General features: G+C 49.3%; 1 protein-coding gene across 1 annotated transcript in view; it reads left to right on the plus strand.

Annotated features, from left to right (window-relative positions):
* Cd99l2 (CD99 molecule like 2) overlaps positions 1–25,250 on the plus strand; it is a 65,342-nt gene extending 40,092 nt beyond the window's left edge. Inside the window, exons 2-9 of the mRNA XM_048336120.1 lie at positions 1,869–1,934; positions 4,052–4,120; positions 4,228–4,326; positions 6,925–6,990; positions 15,889–15,927; positions 17,024–17,143; positions 21,867–21,932; positions 22,720–25,250. Of these exons, the coding sequence (XP_048192077.1) occupies positions 1,869–1,934; positions 4,052–4,120; positions 4,228–4,326; positions 6,925–6,990; positions 15,889–15,927; positions 17,024–17,143; positions 21,867–21,932; positions 22,720–22,784 (590 nt within the window). The 3' untranslated portion in view covers positions 22,785–25,250. The remainder of the gene's footprint in view (positions 1–1,868; positions 1,935–4,051; positions 4,121–4,227; positions 4,327–6,924; positions 6,991–15,888; positions 15,928–17,023; positions 17,144–21,866; positions 21,933–22,719) is intronic.
* The last annotated feature ends 176 nt before the right edge of the window (positions 25,251–25,426 follow it).

The raw sequence follows: 25,426 nt of genomic DNA on the forward strand, positions 1-25,426 counted from the left end.
TCAAACTCTACTACAGAGCCCTAGTAACAAAAACAGCTTGGTATTGGCACAAAAAAGACCAGAAGATTAATGGAATAGGGTAGAATACCCACAAATAAAATCACATGCTTACAGTCATCTGATATTTGACAAAGGATCCAAAGACATACAGTGGAAAACATAGCCTCTTCAACAATTGGTGTTGGGAAAACTGGGCAGCCATATGCAGGAAATTAAAAGTGGATCCCTGCTTGTCATCATGCACTAATATCAGTTCAATGTCGACCAAAGACCTCGATGTCAGGCCCAAAACTTTGAAACTACTGCTATGGCAAGAGAGAGCAGGAGAAACATCAGAACTTATAGGTACAGGCAGGAACTTCTTGAATACAGTCCCAGGGGTACAACAGATAGGAAAGAAACTTGACATTAAAACACAGAGTTTCTGCACAGGTAAGGACATAGTTAGTAAATGACAAAAGATCTTTAGCAGCAATATATCAGACAAAAGCTTAGTATCCAATATATACAAGGACCTAAAAAAACTACCCACTCCCAAACTTAATATACCAATTACTAAATGGGCAAGGGAGCTAAGGAGAACCTTCTCAGAAGAAAATCCCGTAAAGGAAATGCAAATCAAAACAATTCTGAGATACTATCTTACCCAGTTAGACTGACCTAACAACAAACGCTGACCGGGATGTGGGGGGAAAGGAACCCTACTGCACTGCTGATGGGAGTGTAACCTAGTACAACACTCTGGAAAGCAGTCTGGAGGTTCCTCAAAAAACTAAATGTAGACCTTCCCTATGACCCAGCCATAGCACTCCTGGGCATTTACCCTGAGCATCAAATCATGAAGCACGATATGATAAAAAAAACACTTGCACATCCCTGTTCATTGCCATACTAGTCACAGTAGCTAAGATATGGAAACAATGCAGATGCCCCACAATAGATGAGTGATCCAAAAATGTGGTACCTCTACACAATGGAATTTTACACAGCCATTAGAAACAATACAATAATGGCATTCGCAGGGAAATGGATGGATCTGGAACAAATCATATTAAGTGAAGATCAGAGAGACAGACGGTCCATGTTCTCCCTGATAGGCAGAATAGATCTAAAACTCACTGGGATATGACAAATTACACAAAACTCTACATACTCACAGTGAGACCAAAAGAGGATAGTTTTAGGAGAGACTCACAAAGGTGCAATACCCAAGCATCTCCTCATATGTATATAAAATACTGAAAGGAACTCCAAAGATAGTGGAAACAAAGGAGTTTTTAACTTGGTTTTTTTCTTTTTCTTATGATTCTGTATTCTTTGCCTTATATGCAGTGTATATATACGCACATCTGAAGGAGGGTGGGGGGAGGGCACAGTATCTGAGGAAATAGGGTGAAAAAAGCTCAGCAGTGGAGCGCCCTGGACACTGATGAAAGTGAACTATACAACCTGTGGGTGGAGATGGGAGGGAGGGAATGGGAGAAAATGAGGGGACAGATGAGGCTGTATGAAAGAAAATATATGCATTACCTGATGCATGGAAATGTAACCCCTCTGTATATCACTTCTATAATAACAACAAAGTCAATTTTAATAAAAGAATATATTACTGAGGAGCTGGTGATATTGCCCACCATGCGCAATGTCCTAGATTTAGTCTTCAGATGTGTGGGGGGGTGAGAAGGAGGAGGAGGAAGAAGGAGGGGGAGGAGGAGGGGGAAGGAAAGGAAGGGAGGGAGGGAGGAAAAAAAGGGGGGAGGAGGGAATACTAAGAAGAAGACAGGAAAAGAGAGATAAGAAAGAATATGTAAGTATTATTTGGTACTGTGAGAAAATAATTAACTGAAAATTTCCCTTTCTATTTGTAGGATATGGGGATGTCAGGGATGATTCTAATGCAGAGGATGCTCGGAAAAAAATTTCTCCCCTGAAGCGTGAGTACTGAATCAAATACATTATTAAAAACAATTGATACTGATTAAAATGGATCACCCATTTGTAATCTACTCTCAAGAACAAGTAGCCTGTATTTCATTTGATCATATGAAGTTGGTTTTCATAAATTCTGTTTAAAAGAAAAGCAGGCCAGGCTCTGGTGGCCCATGTCTGTAATCCTAGTTACTCCGGATGCTGAGATCTGAGGATCTTGATTCAAAGCCAGCCCAGGCAAAAAAGCCTGTGAGATTCTTATCTCCAGTGAACTACCAGAAAATCAGAGGTTGTGGAGGGCTAGCCTTAAGCAAAAGAAAAGTTCAGGGCCACTGCCCAGGCCCCATGACCTACAAAAAAAAAAGGAAAAGAAAATAAGAATATGTAAACGTATTTGTTGAAACTCTGTACTCATTTTCCCGAGGGAACTACTCAGTCAGTATGGAGTGTGTTGAGATTAATTACATTTCTCTGGGGATTTTTTTTAATATAGTCACATAGGTGTTATTTGATAACTTTTTCATTTGAAGTATATTGGAGACCTGAGAACACATGTCTAGTTTTAAGATTTTTTTCCCAGCTGCCATGACTACACTGCATGGCTTAAAAGGATATAACTTTATCCTGTTCTGGTTCTGGAACATAGATGTTCTAAGTCAATGTGTCAACAAATCCACACTCCCTTAAAAGGCTCTAGGGAAAAAATACTTCTGCCTACTGCTGGTAACCTCACGTATCTCCTGGCTTGTGGCTACATCACCATCTGTTGTGCACATAAAGCTATCCTTTCTGTGTCCTTCTGCTCTCGGGAGAACACTGGTTACTGTTAAGGCCCCTCTGTATAATAGGAGATGATCTTATCTTGATGGCCTCCTCTTAATTACATCTATATGCATCCTTTTTCCAAGTAATGAACTAGACATATAAATGTAAAATATGCACACACACATACATACCAGTGCATATATAACCGCATATCCCTTATTGTTGTCCCCTGCTGCTTAGTGTACTATAGCGTACATTCAGCCAAAGTCTGAGTGCCAGCTGTGAGTCATTATTAGCTCAGGTACTGAGGAGATCCAGTCTAGCAAATGCAGGCCTCATTGAACTAGGATTCCAATGATGTGGATTTGGCCATGTTTTATATGCCATTTACTATTGGCAGACTTATGAAAGGTTTGCTTTATATATAACTCAAAGTAAAGCTATACTGAATATGTTTGACCGTAGTCTTTGTGCCTAAGTGAGATGAAGCTGCTTGCCAGAGGTATAGCCGTCGTACATCCTGCCAGTTCCTGCCAAAGTGCATCCAAAGAATGTGGGCTTTTGTGGGCTTTCACTGATGCTGGCAGAGTTGTACTTGTGTTCCCAGACCTAGAACAATAGCAGATTTTATTAGTCAAAAGTACATCCAATATGGTGGACAAATTATGTCTTTGACTATTATGCATTCTCCTGATGACGGCAAGATGGATATTTCGTGTTCTCAACACCATTTACGAAGAACTGTCCCCTCCCCAGTGTGTGTTCATGGCCTCTTAGTCTAAGATCGACTGACCATAGGTGTGGGGATTTAGATCTAGGGTTTCTTTTTTCTTTTCTGGGGCTTAAACTCAGGGCCTGAGCACTGTCCCTGGTTTCTTTTTTTTTGCTCCAGGCTAGCACTCTGACACTCTAGCCACAGCGCTACTTCTGGCCGTTTTCTATATATGTGGTGCTGAGGAATTGAACCCAGGGCTTCATGTATATGAGGCAAGCACTCTTGCCACTGGACCACATTCCCAGCCCGGTTTCTTTTTTTCTTTTTTCTTTTTTTAAACTGATCTGTACCTTTTTATGCCTGTACCAAGCTGTTTTGATGACTGCTGATCTGTAGTATATTTTGAAATCAGGTCCTGTGATGGTTCTAACTTGGTTCTTCCTCAGGTTTTCTTTGGCTATTGAGTTTATTTTGTGGATAGACATGAGTTTCAGCTTTCTGGAACTCTTTAGAGGTCATGTAAGGGCCCCAAGGACCAAGACAGGAGTATTGTCTTCATGATATGACTTCTCTAATCTATGAAATGAGTACCAATTTTGCTAGTAAGCATATGATCCTTGCTATTCTCCCTCCTGCTTTTAGAGAGATGGGACTATGTTACCACCACAACCAGGAGGCCAGGAGCAACCAGAGCTCCAGTAAATGCTGCAGGTAAGATGACCTCTCTAAGGCCAGTTAGGGGAGCATCCCACAGAGCCCTTTCTGGGGCAGTGTCTGAGCTACGTGTAGTTTAAGGTGAACTGTTACTTTTCTTTTAGGGCTCCCTGATATAGATGATTTTAACTTAGCTGATGCCTTGGACGATAGCAATGATCGAAATGATGGCCACAGGAAGCCAAGTGCAGCAGGAGGAAAAGGTAAGCCCCAGCTGTTTCAGTCACTGGCTAACTCTATGGCTTCTCCTGGTTCTGCCTCTTTGACTACAACAGCTCCCAGATCTACCCATGGCCTAGGCCAACTTCAAGACACAAGAGCGTCCTAAAACAGTGGTGCTCAAATTTTTTGGCTTTAGGACTCCACAAATTACTGAATATCTCAAGAACTTTTGTTTCTGTGGGCTCTATTCATCAGCATTTATAGTCTTAGAATTTAAAACTGAGAAGAAATGTTTAATGAGTCGAACATGACTAACACCAAAGGCATATGCATTAATGTATATTGCTCATGTTATAAGCAATAAATAGTTTACCAGACAAAAATAATTTAGTGAGAAAATTTGTATTGTTCACATTTTTAAAAAATTCCCTTAAAGTCTGGCTTATTAAGAGACATTAGAAGGATTCTCACATCTGCATCTCCATTGACCTCTGCTACGGTGCTGTAGTTGCTGTAGCTGAAGAAAAGCCAGTGTCACACTGGTATGTAGCTGGAAAGGGGAGAGATATGTGAGTGGACTTTTCAGATGGGTGCATGAATACTTTTATCATAGAGCAGCAAAACCCAGTGTTGCTTTTCAGGTTAAGTGCAGTGTGGACTACAAAAATAGATTGGGGTCTTTCCTCACTCATGTTCAGCAGACTTTCTCCCATTGGTGGTTTATTAACATTTACACATTTGGAAAATGTTGGTGACCTGAAGTTTTTAAAGCTTCACAATTATGCCACACTTCATCATGCAGAACCAAAAGTTATATTTGGTCACCACTATTTTCATTAGGAAAAGTCTTTAAATATTGAGGAACTATTGAACTCACAGTACTATATACAAGCTTTTAACAGTGCAAAGTTTCACTCTAAATCTTTTTCTCTGTCTGGGGCTTGAACTCAAGACATGGGTGCCGTCTGTTAGTTTTGCTGGGGGCTCTCACTCTAACTACTCAAGCCACAACTCCACTCCTGCCTTTTGTTGGCTAATTAGAGATAAGATGCTCACAGACTTTTTTGCTTGGACTGGCTTCAAACTGTGATAACACTCAACATCTTATTGACAGTCAGTACAATTGGTGATTTTCCTATATTGACAGACTCATGTCACTCATTTACGAGAACACAGCTGCCAGATGTTTAGGTTGGTGGGACTATAGTTGATTCATCCTTCCTTCTGTCCAGTAAGTGTGGTCTCCTATGGCCCAAAGCAGCTAACACCAGTTAGAAGCAGAACTTTCACACTCATGAATAGTATTTGGAGTGCAGAAATACTTTAAGCAAACTTTCCATTTTCATTCCATAGAATACCCAAATATACGTGGTGGAGCTGTAAGGAACTTTTCCTGTGACACTATAACAAACTGTTAGAAACTTAGCAAGTTCTAAAAATGGGAGGAAGCTGCTTCCTATGCAGGGTCTCATGTAGTTGCAGTTAAGGTATTAGCCAGGGCTGCAGTCTCATCTGGACTTAGGTTCTTTTGTGGTTATTGAGGGAAGATCTTTCCTTCTAGCTACAGAGAGAATGGCTACCTGTCTCTTTGAGAATAGCAGGAGAAAGCCAGTGCGAAGCAGCGGGTCAGGAGAGCAAAAGGCTTTATTTTTTTTGCATCTGGTTTCTGAGCTTTGAAAAGGCCAAAACCTGCTTTGGAAGGGGTCACTTGTTTAAGTCAGACCTGCCCAAGCTAATCTTGATTTGATTAACATGTCTTAATTACATTAGCAGAATTGCTTCACCTTTGGCACACCATATAATCTAATTTCAGCGAGGCTGTGTGTCTTCTCCATGGCGCGCGTTTGCAGAGTGACACAGGAAGTCATATAGGCTGTGTATAGCAACAGTTATCTTCGTCAGGACATTTTTTTTGTGGGGTGGGGTCTCAAGCATGGTGGGCACATGTTCTACCATTGAGCTCCATACACCCCCAGCACCATGGCGGCTCCCTAAGTGGAACTGTTATTTTCAGTGATTGCCGGGCAACACTAAACAAATATGTGTTTCTTCTTGCTGAGATTTTCTTTGGGTCATTGCAATGCATATTATGTTGTTATGGGGTGCACAGATGGACAGGCAATGAGACACTCAGATAAAAACTTAAAAAAGATTTTATTGAGTGAGAAAATACTGCCACACCAGGACAGTAGTTCAGCATCTCAACATCCAGTCCTGGCCTTCTTGGAAGGCTGCTTCTATACCCCCAAACTACAGGAATTTTTCCTTTAGCTTAACCATAGGGGCTTGTTACTTCCAAGAGGTGTCAGCTACAGGGGCTTGTTACTTCCAACAGGTGTCAGTCACAACAGGTCAGGGCATCATGATCTTCACTGGAGATCATCTAACAACTAGGTGGCAAAGCAGGATGAAACTCTCCAGGGTATGTGTGTGTGTGTGTGTGGGGGGGGGGGTTACACGTGTGATCAATACAGAGCAAAACAAGTTCAAAGCAAGTTGGATGATACAACTTTATGCCAGAGGCCAGCTTCAGGAAAGTTTTACATTGAACAGTACAGAACAGTATTAGCAATATGTTGTTGCTCAAAGCCAGCATAACAACAGATTACTTATCTTCATGACTTCCATGTCTCTCCTAGGTTTTTCAGACAAGGATCTCGAAGACGTTGTAGGAGGTGGTGAATACAAACCCGATAAGAATAAAGGTAGGTAGGAGAACTGATTTGTCAAACCATCCCTGCTTAGTCTCAGGGAAATAAGACATCTCAGCTTGCAAGTTGGGGTTTTCTTGGAATGGTGGGCTCATGCAGCTTGAAGGCCCATCCTGGAGAAGTTATATTTTTGCCCTGATACTCCTCACACCATGGCGCTGTGCAGGCTACTGTCTCCACACTAGCAGAGACTTATTTGTTACACAGCACCAAGGACAGTGACCGCCTGGAGTGCCTGTCTGTCCTGAAGTGGGATGGACCAGTCACTGTGAAAAACTCTTTCAAGAGGCGCACAACCAGTCCGATAGCTTTAAATACCCTTTGTTTTGAAATAGTTTAGGACTTACAAATAGTTTACGAGAGTTCCTGTGTCCTTTTTTACCCAAGTTGTCCTGAGGGTAATAATGGCTTATGTAAACCAACAGCATATTTCTAAGCTGGGAAGCTGACCGCAGCAGCACACTGACAAGTCACCTCGACGCCTTACTCACTTCATGAGAGTTTCCATACAGGGCTGGGGATATAGCCTAGTGGCAAGAGTGCCTGCCTCGGATACATGAGGCCCTAGGTTCGATTCCCCAGCACCACATATACAGAAAACGGCCAGAAGCGGCGCTGTGGCTCAAGTGGCAGAGTGCTAGCCTTGAGCAAGGAGAAGCCAGGGACAGTGCTCAGGCCCTGAGTCCAAGGCCCAGGACTGGCCAAAAAAAAAAAAAAAGAAAGAAAGAAAAAGGAGTTTACATGTATTCCATGTTTGTATCTAGGAAATTTTACATGTATAGATTTCAGTAATCAGTAGTATAATCAGAGGAGTTTACACACACACACACACACACACACACACACCTAAAAATCATGTCTTGTGTAGTTCCTTCAAACTACCAACCATTTTAATCTTTCATCATAGCTCATATCACATCTGCTCCTAAGTATATGGTGAGCTATCAGGCCAGGTTGCTTGATGTAGCAAGACAAAGTAGGGTTATCACCTGTGGGTGTAACTTGTACTTCTGACTTGCTCTGATCACACGTGTGGATGTTGTGTTGTTTGTAGCTCTTTGGTTGTTACCCGTTGTCATGGCAACCTGCTGTGTCAGGATGTGGAGGTTGCAAGGTATAAGTATATCAGGTTGGAACCTTGAAATCCTCCCACAACCCTGGCTCTAGTCATAGCCTTTGATCCCCCCCTTTTTTTTAAGAGCTGCGTGCTTTTCATATGGGAGTAGTGTTCTCTCCTGATTAAAGTATACCACAGGCACATTTGTCCTTCGAAACACCTTCGCAGCCGGTTTCATCTCTAGGAGAGAGCCCCCAAAGCTTCTAAATGAAACTCGCGGGTGTCAGGAGAACATGGAACATTTAAAGGGCAAAGCCAGCAAATGAGCCAATTACTCCTGGGTGACAAATGGTATTTCAGATGGGGAGATGAAGGCAGGAGGCACGAGTGTAAGCACGCACACGAATGAGACTCTGAATGACATGTCAGGGCTTTTTCTTTATTAAAAGTACTTGTTTTAGCAAGGAAGAACTGTTAGGAAATTCTTTAATTAGGCTCATATTGGAACTTCTCTTGTAAAGAATAATCAATTGTTCGCTTCAGTTATCCCTCTGTCATGGGGGTGTGACGGTCCCTGCAGAAGGGACAAGTGTGAAACTGAAGGTCACCGTGGCGGTGGAGACACCACCCTTTGCACGAAAACTCAAGCCGGCTGCGAGCAAAGGGAGAACATCCCATTTAAAGAAAGTAACAAATTCAACAAAAAAGAACCCAATTAATGCATTTGCAGCCTTTACGCTTTGGGGCATCGATGTGGTGGCTCTCCTGATATCATAGGCTAGGTATTTTTCCTCCAGAAAACTATGAGCCTTCACAGAGCTCCCTGGTTTAGGTTACAATGACAGTCATTTGTCACCGGGCATCCTCTAAGAGAATGACAATAAGCCCTCCTCTTCCACCATCACTCCCTTCCGGCCCAGCCTGTTTGCTTTCACTGAAAGAGTTGAGACCATTTAGTCTTCCCTCCTCAGTATGCCCTCCATCTTTTACTCCCTCGGGCTTGCCAATGACTTTTTGCTGGCCGCAGCCCTGTGGGCCGGATGACCTCTGGAACATTGCAGTTTGCTGATCACCTTCTCCTTAACCCTCCGATCCCCTGGGCCCTTCCCCACTCCCTTTCTGGTCTCATGCCCTACCCATTGGGTGTCCTCAGTGCATCTGTGTCCGGCAGGGAAGTGGATGCTGGGTCGAAAATTCGTGGGTCATACTCAGCCATGTGTTCTGGCCGTCGTGGCTATTGAAACACACTGATGTACTTTGCATGGCCTAAAGAGCAGGCGTGCATTCGCCCTGTTGTCAGGCAAGACGAGAGAGCTCCTGCCTTGCGCATGCTCCACTCGCACTGTAGCCACACACGGTGGCAAGCACAGAGCCAGGAAGCAAGCTGTCATGATGCTTCACCCCAGGGCCTCGTTCCCCTCCTGAGGGCTCTCCATCACTTCCCCCAAACCCACCTTCGAATCGAGTTGGACAATGATGTCCTCTGCAAAACCACATTTTCATCCCGAGATGTTGAAGGCCCAAAGCATGCAGTGCTTGCAAACGGAGGTAGGAGCGCAACCGCGTGCTCGTAAAGATGAGAACCCTTTGGTAGGGACGAGTCTGGGTCACCAGGAGCGCTGTCTGGAGATTGTTAGGTTCTCTCCCTGAGGGCTCCATGCAGATGCCCCCACCTCATTAAGTCTCCACCCAATTACCTGCGTAACCAGCAGACCTGGAGGCAGTTACCCTCCCTTTCCCTGAGGTTACATCCTAATCCACCTGGCCACACCCCTTGCCCCTGCCCTAAATAAAGCAGGGCTGGGTGGGGCTCTCTCTCTCTCTCTCCCTCCCTTCTCTCTGGCCGTGGATCATCTTGGCCACAGGCCAGCAGTTCGGTAATAAACGTTCTCTCCTGCCTGAATACCGCGTGGTGTTCTCCTTTACCGGCTACCTACTTTAAAAACCTAACAGAGATGGCCATGCATGAAGGAAGCATGAGTGTCCTCTTTATGTCCAAGGGCTGAGGGGCTGGTGCCTTCTAAGTTGGTATCATTGCTTCCCCCTGAGTGCTGCTTGCTTCTAGACACAGCCTTTTGGTCTCCAGGAGATGCCTGTGGCAGCTTTCATCCCTAATTGCATGGCAGGCCTTTGCATAGTGCGTGCTCTCCTTTCTACACACTCGGCCAGCGGGTGCCCAGAGCCAGCCAGCTGTTTCCGGCATTCCACTTCTGGATCTCTCTTGAACAGAATTTAAGCTTGCTGATAACAAGATGCTAAGCATCTGAGAGAGTAAAGTACAAATCATCAGTCTTGCCTCTCTCCTCACTCTGCCTGGAAACTCCCAAGTCTCACTATTGAACCTTTCAGGTTTTTTTTTTTTTTAACATTTTGGTAAATCCATAACGTAAAATGTATTTGAATCTACAAACCATTGAACTATTTCTATAATATGAATTACTCAGGAAGCTGGCATGCAAGGATTACAGCTCAAAGTCAGTCTGGGCAGAAAAGTGTGTGAGGTCCCATCTCCAATTCACCGGCAAAATGATGGGTTTGAGGTGTGGCTCAAGTGGTTGAGTGCCCGCCAGAATCAAGAAAAGTACGGGAGAGTTCAAGTCCTAGTACCACTCTGAAAAATTTACTATATCTGTAGAAAACACTAGCATTGTACAGTATTTGCACTTGGTGACTGGCTCCTTTTCCTCCGTGTAATGTCTTTAAAGTTGATTCATGTTGCAGCATGCGTCAACATTTCTTTTGCCTAGCTAAGTAATAACCCCTGGTACATTACACACTTTTTGTTTATCCATTTGTCCTACTGAATCTTTGAGGAACTATTTCTGTGTTTACTGTAATGGTCTCAAAGTATCTGGATGTTCTCGCGCTCCCTTGCTGTTATGGATTCATGTTATGGGTCTTTCCCTGTGGCCCCATTCATGTGTGGGACTGGTAGCCCCGACTCCCTAGGATGTTTTGGACACTGGGCTCGTGGCACATGGTTAGACTTTGATGCAGTCCCAAGGGTGGGCTCTCCCGATGGCATCATTGCCCTCCTAAGAGAGACACCATAGTGCTTTCGTCTTTGGACCACTTTCCATATTCTTTCTGGCTTCCCTAACATGAGAGGAAAGAGGATGTAGAATGCCAAGAGACTTCACATCCCTTTCCCTGCTTCCTACTCCGCGCACCCGGGAGTGGGGCACAAACGGTCTGTTCTGACATCCTTCTTGAGGACTCTGCATGGGACAGGGAAGGTGCTAGAATCCCATAGTGCTTGGGGCAGGCCCGCATGCTTGACTATAGCGAGTGCCGGTAACTCTGAAGGAAAGGACAGACAAGATCTCTGTCTTGGAGACATTCTGAAACCGGAATGCCTTCCCAGAGGGGCTAATTCCTCGGCCAGGACCCCGTGTGCTGTCGCAGGTTTCCATTTCACGTTAGCGCGGTATGTGGGAGGCATTCAGAGCAAGGTTTATCTTCTTTGTTTTGACTACTTTGTTTTCATACAGGTGTGATGATGTAGCCCAAGCTGGCACAGAACTCATAATCCTTCCCTGCCTCACCTCCTAAGTACTGGGATAACAGGTGTGAGCCATCACATCTGGGTTTGTTTATTCATTTCTAAACATTTCTTCTGATTTTGCTTTTCTGTTGACTTTTTGTATAATTACAATACATTAAAAAAAAAAAAAACTCGACGCCCTCGCTCCCTCTTGCTATAATTTAGATCACTCCCCTGCATCTTTGAACACTGGAAGCCTCTCCTTCCCTATTGTAGATGTGGGAGTCCTGTTCTGGGCCTGCGCGACCATGGTGTCGGCACTCACTGGGATCCATTGGATTGCAGCCGTGTGCCACCCAGCCTCCCTGGGTGCCACCCTGTGCCTCCCTGGGACTTACGGCTGATGATGTGTGTGTGCTGTATGCGGGATTGAGTCACGGGGCTTCTTCCCGTTGGCCTGCTCCATCTACCTGTGCACATGGAAGTCCATTGCTCGGGGCTGCATGATAAATTAGGAGAGAGGGCAGAGGGGAAGCGGGCAGCGGGCATTGGAGCCCTGTGCATGGGGCATCTGACTTGGAACGAATCCACACCTAGAACAGGGATTGCATCTCTCTCTATTGTTGTGCAGTAAAATATGCCTCACATCAGCTATAAAAGCAGTCATGAGAAAAGAGAAAAACCACCTCTTGGGAAGTCTAAATTTTGGAGTGTTTATTGGGCCGCTCACAGTCTGCAGGCAGGCCAATTACCAAACCCAGCAGCCCTGGACAAGCTTCTGAAGACAAAGGTCACCTGTTGGGTGGTGACCTAGCCTCAGCAAAGCATTTTACATAAACACAGCAGCAGGATCAGGCTCCCCTGGGGCTAAACAACACAAGACATCTCCACGTTCTCCAAAGCCCAGCCCTCAGGGCTCTCCACTGAGCCCGGCATCTGCAATTCAAAGGGTGGCTTGTCACACCTCTAGGCTGTGCTGCGGGCTGAACAGCCCCCTTCTCCCGGTCAGGCTCTACAGAGTCTGTGAAAACAACAGCCTCCAGCACCTGGCCAGGCTGGGGATGGCTGTGACTCAGTTTCCACATTACACTCTGATCTTAGTTCTGGTACGGAGGCTTGCCCTAGAGCTTGCTCTGCTGGCACTCTACACTGCTAACTAATCACTTCTGAAAGGCTCCGCCTTGAACATGACCACCTTGTCACTCACCCACTGGACCACAGCTAGCAGTGGGGACGAAGTATATTGAAGCCCTTGTTCCGCGCTTCCTCACGGACGGAATGCTTCTTCCTGTACTGGGCCCCTCTTGCATAAACGTTGGCCTGGATGTGGGCCATCAGACACTGAGAATGCTAGTTTGCATGCTGATAATGCATCATGTCCTGGACTGTAGACAATATTATTAGGAACAGCTTGTGACATACAGCAGGGTCTTGCTGCCACAAACTCCGAAGTCTGTGAAAAAGGCAAGCCCTAGTCTGCCTATCCAAGGCCAGCAGGTGCACCTCTTCACATGTGGGAGGGATTGATGACACAGCCCAGTGTGCAAGTTAAGAACATATGAACTCTGCTGTCTGCAGACCCCAGCCCAGCACGCCTTGAGCCTGCCCACTCTCCTCCATGGTTGGGGGTGCAAGATTTTGCTCTGCTTTCCTAAACCTGCTTTTACTGAAGCGTCATTTGTCTGTTGTACAACTCTTTCTCTACTAAGATCAAGAATTTTTCTGGTCCCCAGACCCAGTGATCCAAATTCAGTGGCATTGTCAGTGTGGGAGCAGGGAAGCGTGGGCTCAGGGATCTATACGGAGAGCACATTGCATTGTGATGGACACTCTTCAGGGAAGTTTCTGATAAATAGAGGGCCATCAAAGTCTTTTTGGTTGAAGTTTGTTATGGAATTAGGTTTGGATTCATTTTCGTGGGTTGCATTGACTTGGTTATGTTCTGCATGGTGTATAGTTTGTTAGGTTCACTCTGAGTGCACAGAAAGTGTTGAGAGGCTGCACTTTCAAAGCCATGGCCTTGGCCCACTCCACATAGGCCGATGTAGCTAAGGAACTCATGCAACTCGATGAGCGAGGATTGATTTTCCACTTGTGAACTAGCCACATGGGATGACGACAGGATGGACTGCGTGTCTGGATGAGCAGAATGGCATCCTCCTTCTGCCCTTAGCACAGTGCTGCTTACAATGACATGGTCAGATGGGGAGGAAGGGCTGGCGGCGTGGAGTGAGCTTTGGGATCTCCCCAGCAGCCCCAGACAAAGAATTAGGCCAGGGGAATCCTGAATGGATTTCGGTAACCCGCCCATTGCTTGGTGAGCAGTCACGTGGATTGCACTGTTCAACGTGCTGGGTTTTCCTGTAGCCATGTACTAACCAGGGGAGCAAGGGAGGAACTCTCAACTGTATTCTGCCTTGAGGGGAAGAAAGAAAACCTTGAATTCCTCAGACTCCACCCAAGCCATCTCAGGGCAGCACAGCAGAGAGCACCATAGACAGGCCCGTGCCCTGACCCTCCAAGCCCTCGCGGCTGCCACGGGCACACACAGCATGACTCCTGCCTTCCTCCTCCCTGCTTCTCCACGGCTGCCACTGTGCTGGTGAAAAATGTGGGTGCTAGGAGAGCATGGGGCCACCCCCCTGTGATCCCAGCACGCGGGAAGCTGAAGGAGCAAGCTGTGCAATGTGTGGCTAGTTTGGGCCACAGGACAAGACTCTTGTCTCCAAACCCAAACAAACAGAAATACGGGTGTTCCCTGTTCTGTGAGGATGTGGGAGTTTTCTAAAATGCTTGTAGCTCAAGATGCACTCCAGATGGGAATGGAACACACCTCCTCCACACACCCGAGGATTTTCCTCAACAACACTGGAAGCCCAGCAGCCTGCTCTCCACAGCTTAGCATGCTCCTTTCCTAAGCAACACTAGGTCCATCTTGTGAGGGCAGGAAATAACCAGCCTCCACCCCCTTTACCTGGACATGGCATGCTTTTAGGGCGATTGAGAGCAAGTAAGGCGATAACATCCCCTTAGAGTGACCTTCAGGCCTGGGCAGTTGCAGGACCCCTTATTTACCATTTGGGCAGCAGCCATAAATCCTAGGCCACCATGATGAAGGCCCTGGTCCACACGTCTACACCAAGTCCCTGCCTCTAAGACCCCCTAGGTTATATACGTCACCCCAGACAACAGACGGCACTTCTCACTTCTCCCTGGTGAGAAGGGGTCTTCAATAAACCTTTCCTTTGTTCTTTTGTACCCAGATGTCTGCATGGTTTCTGGGAATGTCTAATGTATTCTAACAAAACAGAGTTTATGTTTTAGAGCAACTCTAACTTCATAGCCAAATATAGAGTAGAAAGTACAAAGACTTCTATACCCCTCTTCGTATTTCTCCCGCATCTTTCCTCTCCAGAGCAGTGCACTTTTTACACTCTGTGACCTGGTGAAAGAGTTTTCCCCAAGGGCCCTAGAAGCTGGGGTTCCCCCTAGCAGTGACCATTAGGCCCTAAGAAGAAAGTCTGGAAGGACAGACTGAGTGTCAGGCTGAGTGACATCCTGAAATAAATGGTAGCAGTGGTCTGTCAGGGAGTTTCCATCTGAGGAAGTGTGTGTGTCTGTGCGTGCATGCACACATTCATGTGTGCGTGTGTCCCAATGAAGTTTCAATATGTGTTGTGTGTGACCATCACCGTAGTGAGCCGAGTAGTGGTCTGTCAACACCTCCATCCTTCCTATGACCCACTTAACAGCATAGGTAACCTTTCCAACCTCCCTTCTGCCATTCTCCCCAGGCCCTGTCAACACTAATCTGCTGGACATGTCTGTGCTATTTCAGAGCTTTGAGAATGTGAAGAGTGGATACAAGATAATGGGCTTGCCTTTATGTTCCCTGTAGCTGGGCAGTAGCAACGCAGGAGACACAGGGTGGTGTTATTCAGATGCTGAGTGTCACTGCCCCATTGGAAAGCAGAGATAAAGTAGAGTCCAGCCTGTCGGAAGTGCTCAGGGCCCGTGCCAGTTTCTCAAGCCTGTATTCCGAGCTATTGAGAAAGCTGATATCTGAGGATCACATTTGGAAGCCAGCCCGGGAAGGAAAATCAGTGAGATTCTTATCTCCAACAAACTACTCAGAAAAAGGAAGAAGTGGCACGGTGACTCAAGTGGTAGATTAGATGGCTAGCCTTGAGCACAAAGAGTCTCAGGGACAGCACCCAGGCCCTGAGTTCAAGCTCCAGGACTAGCAACAAAAGAGTACATTGTCAGGGCACGGTAGCTCCCTGGCTGTGCTGTCTGAGGCCCACTGCCTGAAGGGCCACACACACCCTAACTGCTTTCCTGCTTTCTCTAGGCGATGGTGGATACGGCAGCAGTGACGACCCTGGATCCGGTGAGTCTCCGCGCTATAGGTTTCCGTTGGGGGCTATGAGAACTCGTACTAGGGAGGGTGGCCCTCCCTAGCTGCGCACTTCATCTGCTGCGCTGTTCCTCTCAGGGGTTCGGTGTTAGTTGGCCATCGCTATGGCCAAATACCTGAAGTAAGCAAATTCAAAGGAGGAAAGAGCTGGCCACCAGTGGCCACACCTATGATCCTCCCTACTCATGACCTAAGGATCATGGGTTGAAGCCAGCCCAGGCGGGAAAGTTAGTGAGACACTCATCTCCAGTTGACCACTCAACAGGCCGGAATAGAGCAGCGACTCAACCGTACAGCACTAACCTTGAATGAAACAACTGAGAGAGACTACTAGGCCTGAGTTAAAGCACAAAAAAAGAGGAAGGAGCGGCTGGGGATATGGCCTAGTGGCAAGAGTGCTTACCTTGTATACATGAAGCCCTGGGTTCAATTCCTCAGCACCACATATACAGAAAACGGCCAGAAGTGGCACTGTGGCTCAAGTGGCAGAGTGCTAGCCTTGAGCGGGAAGAAGCCAGGGACAGTGCTCAGGCCATGAGTCCAAGGCCCAGGACTGGCCAAAAAACAAAACAAAACAAAACCAAAAAAAGAGGAAGGATCTATTTTAGCTCATGGTTTCAGGTTGGCCCTGCTGCCTTTGGGCATGTGGTAAGGGACCTACCTCCTGGTTGAGACTATCCAGGTCAGTAGCAGGGAGGACCAGTTATTTGAGGGAACTGGCATGCAATTCTACATCCTAGGGTAAGAGTCCATTGGGGAGTCTGCTATCCCAGCATCCTGTAGTTTCAGGGGGCCACAGGAAGAGGAGGACTATGCCGATTCCGCATGCGCGTATCACACGTCCCCAAATGGAAGGCTTTACAGAAGACTAGAATCATTTGGCAAATCCAAGGGGTATTGTGTCCCAGTGAATGTGTGGTTTACCCCTGTCACAGGGACTCGGGAGGGTATAGGTGTCTAAACCACCTTAGCCCAGGCCTAGTAGAGAAGCAGAGTCCTGGGCTGAGCCTTGGGTTACTGTGTCTTTGAGCTCACGTCTTGTCAGCTGTCCCTGTTTTTCTGTGCTCAGGCATGTCGGCAGAGACTGGCACCATCGCAGGTGTGGCCAGCGCCCTGGCCATGGCCCTGATTGGTGCAGTGTCCAGCTACATCTCCTACCAGCAGAAGAAGTTCTGCTTCAGCATCCAGCGTAAGTGCGGCTGAGCCAGGCAAGGGGCGCGGGAGGCCACGTGCCTTCCTCCATAGACAGCAGCATGTAAGCAGGCTTCCCGGGCCTCAGGGAAAGATGTAGGCCAAACCAAAATGCATACCGGCCCCAGAGAACACACGCAGGTGCCCCAACCCTCCAGGGTCCCCAGCGCAATTTCTGTGGGACAAAGCTTGATGAGGAGTGTAATGTCTTCTTCTCATAGCATGGGAGGGACCGTGGGATCCTTGGAGCCACAAGTCTCGTGCTCACAAGGTGGTGGTGTCCAGGGGTCTCTTAGACATGGCAGCTGGTGTCTTCAAGCAGGCCACGCCCCCTGGCTGGTTCGGATCTCTTGACAGGTCATTGCCTGAACTAAAAACTTTAAAAGGAGTGGAGTCATGAATTGTTGGAAAGAGCGGGAATGCAAGAGAAACAACTGGCTGTGGCTTTTGTCCCCACTAGACTTTTGGAAGAGGGGTTGTGTTTTAGACTGTAGGTATGGGTGGAGAATTTAGGGGTGAATTAAATTTGTGGAGGGGCACCAATGGAGTCACAGGCCTAGCTATCATATAGGATCAGGGAAACCTAGAGCCGTCCATCATTCCCACCTCAAAAGCAAAAGGAGGGGGCTGGGGATATAGCCTAGTGGCAAGAGTGCCTGCCTCGGATACACGAGGCCCTAGGTTCGATTCCCCAGCACCACATATACAGAAAATGGCCAGAAGGGGCGCTGTGGCTCAAGTGGCAGAGTGCTAGCCTTGAGCAAAAAGAAGCCAGGGACAGTGCTCAGGCCCTGAGTCCAAGGCCCAGGACTGGCCAAAAAAAAAAAAAAAAAAAGCAAAAGTAGGGCATTGCCACATCAGAAGAAGCGGGGGGCAACTTACAGGAAGGAAGATGGGGTAGAGAACAGTTTCGTGTCAATATCCTGGTCTGGGCCTGGAATGAGGAGCCTGGATGATGAAGAAGACAGCTGTAGCCCCTATCTCCCACTTTTGGAAAGAAGACACCACAGCAGAGTAGAGGTAGCTTCTGTCTCCAAGGCCTGGCAGTGCTCCCGCAGGTGGGTTCGCAGGACACAACTCTCGCCCCATGGGCTGGGAATATGGCCTAGTGGCAAGAGAGCTCGCCTCGTATACATGAAGCCCTGGGTTCGATTCCCCAGCACCACATATATAGAAAACGGCCAGAAGTGGCGCTGTGGCTCAAGTGGCAGAGTGCTAGCCTTGAGCAAAAAGAAGCCAGGGGCAGTGCTCAGGCCCTGAGTCCAAGCCCCAGGACTGGCAACAAAACAAACAAAACTCTCACCCCATGGCCTATCCGTAGGGCCAGAGATTATTACTATTTTGGGGACTGATGTCTATGGATACCCTCCTCCCCTCTCCATCTGTAGGAAGGAGGCAGGCCCTGAGCCAGGGCTTCGAGAAGGAGAGAAGCTCAGAGCTTCCTGCTGGCCAGAGGAAGAATGAGAGTCTAATGAGCCACCCAGTTCCCAAAAAGGCCACACTTGGGTTAACTTGGGCTGCAGGGCAAAGTTGGGAATGGAGAGAACAATCTAGTCTGTGTTTGATTGGTTAAAGCAATCACAACCAAAACACTGTGTGGCAAGAAACTTGATTCATTTTAACAATGTCACATACGCAGTGATGCGCTCACCGCCATGATTAGGGTTGTAGGTCTTGTTTGTCCAGAAGCACATTGGACACATTTACTTAGTTTTTTATGGGAGACCGGGACTCAGTATCTGACACTTTTGTTCATTAGTCAGCGCTCTACCACCTGAGCCACACCTCTAACCCCTGGACACATGTTGGTCTGGTTATTTCCTTACCTATGTAGTTGTGAAGCAACCTAAAAATTGGCCACTCTGCTCTTGGGCCTTAATCATGAAGGGGGTGCGAGCAATTCAGACTATGAACCCCAAAATGTAGGAGCCAGCACACTCTTAGGAGTCTGCACACTCTGTTGTTGGAATCTTGGGATTTCTGAGAGAGAGGTTCCAGAAAACCAGACTTCTGTGTTGTGCCAGGGCCTTAGGGCAGATAACAGTTGTCTCCATGCCTGGAGACGGCGCCCTGGGCTCTGATGAATGGAGGGGCCCTTCGCCTCTGCTCAGGTCCGTTCCCTGAGAACACACGCATGTGATAATGTCCCCACTGGACGATGAAGCAGGTCAGGCGCGCAGGTGGAGATGAAGGTGGACCCTGACAAGTCCCAGCTCCAAAGGGCCAGATGTGGCCGAGCTTACTGAGCATCGTTCACACAGAGCCTTCCTCTCCATGGCCGTCCTGGTCAGCGCTGCGCGGGTGGGTGAGAAGCCGGCCTTGTGTCTCAGCCTAGCAGCGGCGGGGCAGCAGATGGCTGCGAGGACTTGAGGTGTACACACACGATGGCCCATCTGGCCTTTCTCCCACTGGGACCTCAGATCCTTTCCATCTCTGGACAAATCATGTGATCCAACAAAGCTAGAGATGGCTGAAGGCCACGCAGGTGCCAGTGGGAAGAGCGAAGAAAAAGGCTCATTTCTAAAGTTGCAAATAAAACATCTCACTGGGATTTTGTTTGCTTTTGCCTCTGAGGATGCAGTCAGGTTCAAGGAACCACATCATTTTCCCACTTGTTTCCTAAAAGAGACAGGTGTGAGGATTTCCAAGTTGAATGAACAGGCAAAGCAGACTGGCTCACGGGGCCCTGCCCATGGAGGGAATCTGCTACCTTATTTTACCACCATACCTGCCATGCCTCCCGCTTCCCACTGCCCTGTGCAGACCCAGGCCCTTGTCCCTTCTCCCAGCTGGATGCTTTCATCCACATCCGCCCCAGCGCTCTTACACTTTCGTCTCTTCTAGGGAACCCTGTCTGAAAGTGCTTCCTACTGCTATCGAGTTGAGGGCCTAGGCCCTGAGCTTGGCCTTCACTGCCTTTGGGGTGTGGCTAGTCCCCGACTGCAGGAAGCCTCCTCAACAGCCACTGTCCTCTCTTCCCAGTACCTTGTTCTCTCCAGGGACGGCCTTGGCTATTCTTTCAGGCCTGGGGGACCCCTCCCACCGAGCCTTCCAGCCACTCCGCCTGTGGCCACATCAGCAGTGCTTCTTTGTGTTGCCACAGCGCCCCCTGCTGATTTCACCTCAGCCTGTGAGGCCAAATTGGTCAGTTGCTTTCTATGTCGGTGGCCAGACCCCAACACCTTATTCCTTTGAGCTGCCTATTGCAGTGGGACTGCGGTGGGTACTTGGTGCCCTGGTAAGTGTTTTGCACCTAGCTTGGGTCAGCAGCAGGAAGGACGCAGAGCATGTCCGTGGGGAGGGTAAGGTCATGAGAAGTAGGAGACTCCATCCCTCTGATTCTGCTCAGCTTCTGCTTGGAGGCAGCTTTGCCCTGTAGCACCTGCAGATCAGCAGGGGTTCAGGAGGAACCCCAGAGAAATGGCAGGTGGCGGCTAGGACGGCCTGCCCCCACCGCTTTGCCCCCGTGGTGCTCTCTGTGCCACTAGCAAAGGGGCTCCCACTTTGGGGCCCCTCGACTTCCCTGTCTGCCCTCAGTGCCAAGGGTCAGAGCGTCTCACATAAAGCCCAAGAGGTTTGTTGCCTGGAGCTGAGTTCTTACTTGTGGTTCTAAGCTTCGTGTGTTGCCTTCAGATGCAGCAGAAGGTCAAGGTAACAACGTGCTTTGACTTGCTCATGTTCCTTGTGCTTTGGCCTTGGCCATCTCATTATCCATCCCTGGCTTCTGTCCCCGCTGCTCATCGCTAGTGCTCCATCTCCTTGCCCCGGCACTCACCAATTTGGTTGCCCCCCACAACCATCTTTAGCGCTCTCTGATACATGCACGAGGAGGCCAGCTGCTAGACTGTGTCCCCCTCAGACCCAAGCCCCGTGGGTTTCGGGGGTGTGGGTGCAGGAGAACGGGGAGGAGCACACCCACATGTCTCCTGGTGGTTATCTCTGAACAAGAAAGCCATTTGAGCAGTGAGCGGGAGGCTTTAGGCCCATGGCGCAGCCTTCACCCTTTAGGTACCGGGGTCATCGCCTGCCTGGCTTTGCGTGGGGGCCGATCACCCCTAGCAAACAATATACCAGCAGTTTTCATGGGCTCATGGAGCTTCCATCTTGAGCCCAGCAGGCACAGGGAAGGCCGGAGCCTACAGCCCACTGCGGCTAACGGGCTTGTGCTGGTGCCTAGTTAGAACAGCAGTTAGAAGCACCCCATTTTCCATAGGGGTTGCGTTCTTTATCAGGGGAGAACATAAAGATCGATTCTTGCCTCTTTAGCAGCTGCATGGTGGGGCCTATGGAAACCTGGATCATAAAGCAGCCCCGAGAGCGGCCTGGTGGGATCCGTGTTCTCCCTGCGGCCCGGAAGGCCGTGTGCTAGCAGAAGGCTTTGTTGGCATGTCCACAGAGAGCCCCACGCCGCCAGCCACCGCGCCTGCCCTGCGTCCATCCGGCCCTCCCTTCCACCTGCCCGTGGGACACGCTGAGCCGTGCGTGTGCTCACGTGTCTTCGGGGTGGAGCTGCTTCCTGACATGGTGTGTGCGTCTCAGGACACACCGTCAGCCTTTGCGTCACAGTGTCCTTGGGTGCTGGGCAGCACAGCAGCAGGTGCACAGTGCGTGTGGACGGCGCCGCGCTGGTCCCCGCGAGCGGGGTGCAGCCGAGCGCCTGTGATCATGGAGCTGCACTTGGCTGTTTCTTGTCCCTCGCTAACCGTCTTTGGCTTTTGCAGAGGGTCTCAATGCCGACTATGTGAAGGGGGAGAATCTGGAAGCCGTTGTGTGTGAGGAACCCCAAGGTAAGGACTTTGTGTTCGCTGCCCATTGCCAGTCTGTGGCCCCAAAAGTCAGCAGAGGTGGATTCGGGAAGCAAGGGAGCACACGAATGCCTGCTTCTAGAAAGGTCAGAAGAGCTGCCATTTACCCAGCATACCAACTGTTTCCCTGGTCAGTCAGCCTCCCAGACACAAGAGGCTTAGAACCCTGGAATGTAGGCAGAGCCCTGGGGTGCCCTGCCCGTGTCTTCTGGGTACTGTTGCTGCAGCCGCTGTTGTCGATTTGCCTGAGCTACAATCGCAGACACCTGCGCTCCATGGGGCCAGGAAGGCCGCCATCCTGGGCGTGTGCACACACAGCTTTGTGCAAGCTTCTCAGCTGTGCAATCACCAAAGACCCCAGGGCAGTTGCTTCAAACACCCACAGAGGCTTGATCAGAACCTGGAGCGGGCAGCTTCTCCAGAGACAGTGCCCTGCGGCTCTAACTAGGCAGCCAGGAGCGGGGGGGGGGGGGGGGGGGGGGGGGGGATCCCACATGGAGACGTGAGCGCCGCGCCCCCTCGGGCAGTGCTGGATGAGTCCTTGAGTTACAATAACCCAGCAGCCCACACGGGAGCAGGCCCCACTTCTGCACGAGGAAATGGGGCCCCTGATTGCTGGGAGGGGGCCCGGCCTGGGCTGAGCTGCCCCAGCCCCCGGACCCCATGGGCAGGGAAACAGGTTCCGTTCTCTGCGCACTCTGCTTGTGTGTTCCTCCGTGCAGGATGGACGGGACCCCTCCTAAAAGAAGCCTTGTTTCTGTTCCTCTAGTGAAGTACTCCACACTGCAGACAGCAGCGGCCCAGCCGCCGCCCCCCGAGCCGCCGCGGATCTGAAGGGCGGCGCCCCGCTGCCCGTCCTGTCTCTGCTTCCCCTGTCATTGGCTTCTTGTTGTTTTGCCCTCTCTGGACGAGGTTGCGAGGGCGCTTCGGGCGCCGCCCTCGGGGTAGCCGGCCACAGGTTCCAGGACGAGGCTGGGGGCTGGGACGACCCCGCGGGGACCAGCAGAGCGCGGGACCGCGTTCCTGCTTAGGTGATGGATCTGAACCCAGGACTGGGAGCCGTGACCCACACACTGGGCCGCAAGACTCTCCACACAGCCTCTGCCCGTGACTCCGAGACTTGTGAGAGCCCACTTAGTACCTGTTCACTGGGAGCCCCTGCAAGGGTCGAATGCAACCAAGCAACACACACACACACACACACACACACACACACACACACGGTCGTAGTTTGGCTCTTCCACTCCCTGCTTGTGCATTGCTGCGCTTCCAGAGAGCTGCTCCGAGCCGACGCTTGTTTAAGTGGGTTAAGTGCAAGTGTGCATCTCCCAGCCTTCCCCGGAGAGTTGGGGTGCTCAGGAAGTCGGCTGCTGTACCTTGAGGATCTCTCAGTGGATTTTCTAGGGGGCTCAGGGGACAGCAGTTGGCCCTGGGTAAAAGATCTTAGGAGTCATTTTTGCATTTGAAATGAGTTTTAGACTAGGTAAGGGAAGTGTCCACCCCTACTCCATATGTAACCTTTTGGGGGACACATAGGGGAAATATCTGAAGCATGCTTGTGGGGTGATTGGAAGTGGGGGGAGGGGGGATGGTGGCTTTCTCAAGTGGACTGCTGCCTTTGTCGCTCTGTCCTTATCTTCCTTGTTCGCTTTGATGAAGAGCACGCAGACCTTGCTCTCAATGGTAAACAGAGGAAGCTGAGCCGTGGGGCTGAAGTGAGCAGAGCCGGCTTCCTAGGTTCCTTTGGTCCTTTGCCCCAGGGTGCTGGGCAGTTGGAGACTGAGCTTGCATGAGAAACTCCGTGTACTAAGAGTTTGCCAGGTCCACAGCACTTGGGAAGGCCGGAGGGGCCTCACTGGGCAAGCACGGGCTGATTTGCGCAATCGCAAAGCGTGTGTGTGCATGATCATCACCACACTCCCATTTCGTGAAACCCTCACCGTGAAACACGGACATTCTCATGGCCACTGCATGCCTCCAGTGTGGGCGTGAAAAGGGGGTGCCGGGCACCCCTTTGTCGTGCTTCATCACTGATTGCATGCAGACCTGGACTGTGGAGCTGAGAAGGAAATGTGGCCTCAGGAAGTCCCCATGGTTCTTGAAGAAGTGAACTAGCTGGGATGGAGCACAGTGGCAAAACACTTGCCTAGCAAGTGCAATGTTCTGGATGTCATTTCCAGTCCCCCAAAAGAAATTTACTTAAAAAAACAAAGTGAACCCAGCATTCCCATAGTCACCCGGTTCTCAACTGCTTTATAATCACAGACCAACAAAACCCAAGGGGCAAGGTCGCCAATGCTTATGTTTGACAACCCATAGACCTAAGGAAACGTTTCTTGTACTACAGATTCCTGGATAGTGTTTAAAATAAAATTTGGGAATTGTTAAAAAAAAAAATGAAAGTGAACTATCAGGGGACATGCTACTTCCAAATTGCCTTGTTCCCAGCCCTGTCTGCCGTGCTGGCTGTTTGATGTAAGGTTTGTGCCACCCTGCCATTGATTCATGAGGAGGGATGGTGGCTTCCGGTCTGGCTGCAGAGGACTGTGGCGTTTGTTGCCATCTCTGCTTTGTTGCCACCTACACGGGAATTATCTCCTTTATAGTCAGGCCCATCTGATGACAAAGGCCTTGAACCCTGCGGCCATAAGTGTAGAATCCACGCTGTGTGAAATCCTTTTCTCAGTAGCAGTGACTTCAGCGAGAAGAACACCGCTTTGCTCTCCCTTAGCTACCTCGGTGCCTTGTGCACAAAGCCCTTTGGCAGAAAACATCATTAACCCACTCGTGGTAGCTCAGAGGCCTGGACAGGCCATGGTGCGCCCTGGACCTCCTATTCCCAGTGTCACCCCACGGGCCAGGCCTCTCCTTCCCACCAGCAGTTTCCCTTTGCTTGAGCACTGGGGCCCGTGCGCATCAGAAGGTGGTGTTAGCCAACAGCGGCCTGTCCCACGTGATGAGACGGCAACACTGAGCCAACTAGAAAATCTAAAGTGTGCCAGCCTCACTGGCGGGGGAACTGGCAAGGGCAGCATTTACGGGATCAGCGCTGAGCTCATGAATGCGGTGATGCAGCTCCCTGAGAGCCAGCCAAAGAAGCCAGAAGCCAGGTGACTTGGACGGGGGGGTCCATCCTAGTGGGGGACCAGGTCCACTGCCTCCACTCCTTAGCTTAGGGTTAGTACCAGCTCTGTGATGAAGTACTGGACACTACCAGAATGCCCTGTACATCCTTTATGTGCGATGTCCAAGTGTAAATTCTAAACTGTCTCGTGTTTGCATTAAACCAAATGGAACCCATGCGATCCTGGTGTTCACTGGTGTTCAGCGGCATCCTGCCAAGGAGGGGTGCGGCTTTCCCGCGCTGGTGCGTCAGGGGTGCTCCGCTCCTCGCAGCCCCCCCAGAGCACAGGTATTCTCCAGAAGACTGCCATCCTGCACTTCTCCCAGCCACTGCGTATCGAGGCAACGCGGGA

Source organism: Perognathus longimembris, chromosome 28 (genome assembly GCF_023159225.1).
Source record: "Perognathus longimembris pacificus isolate PPM17 chromosome 28, ASM2315922v1, whole genome shotgun sequence".
NCBI lineage: Eukaryota > Metazoa > Chordata > Mammalia > Rodentia > Heteromyidae > Perognathus > Perognathus longimembris.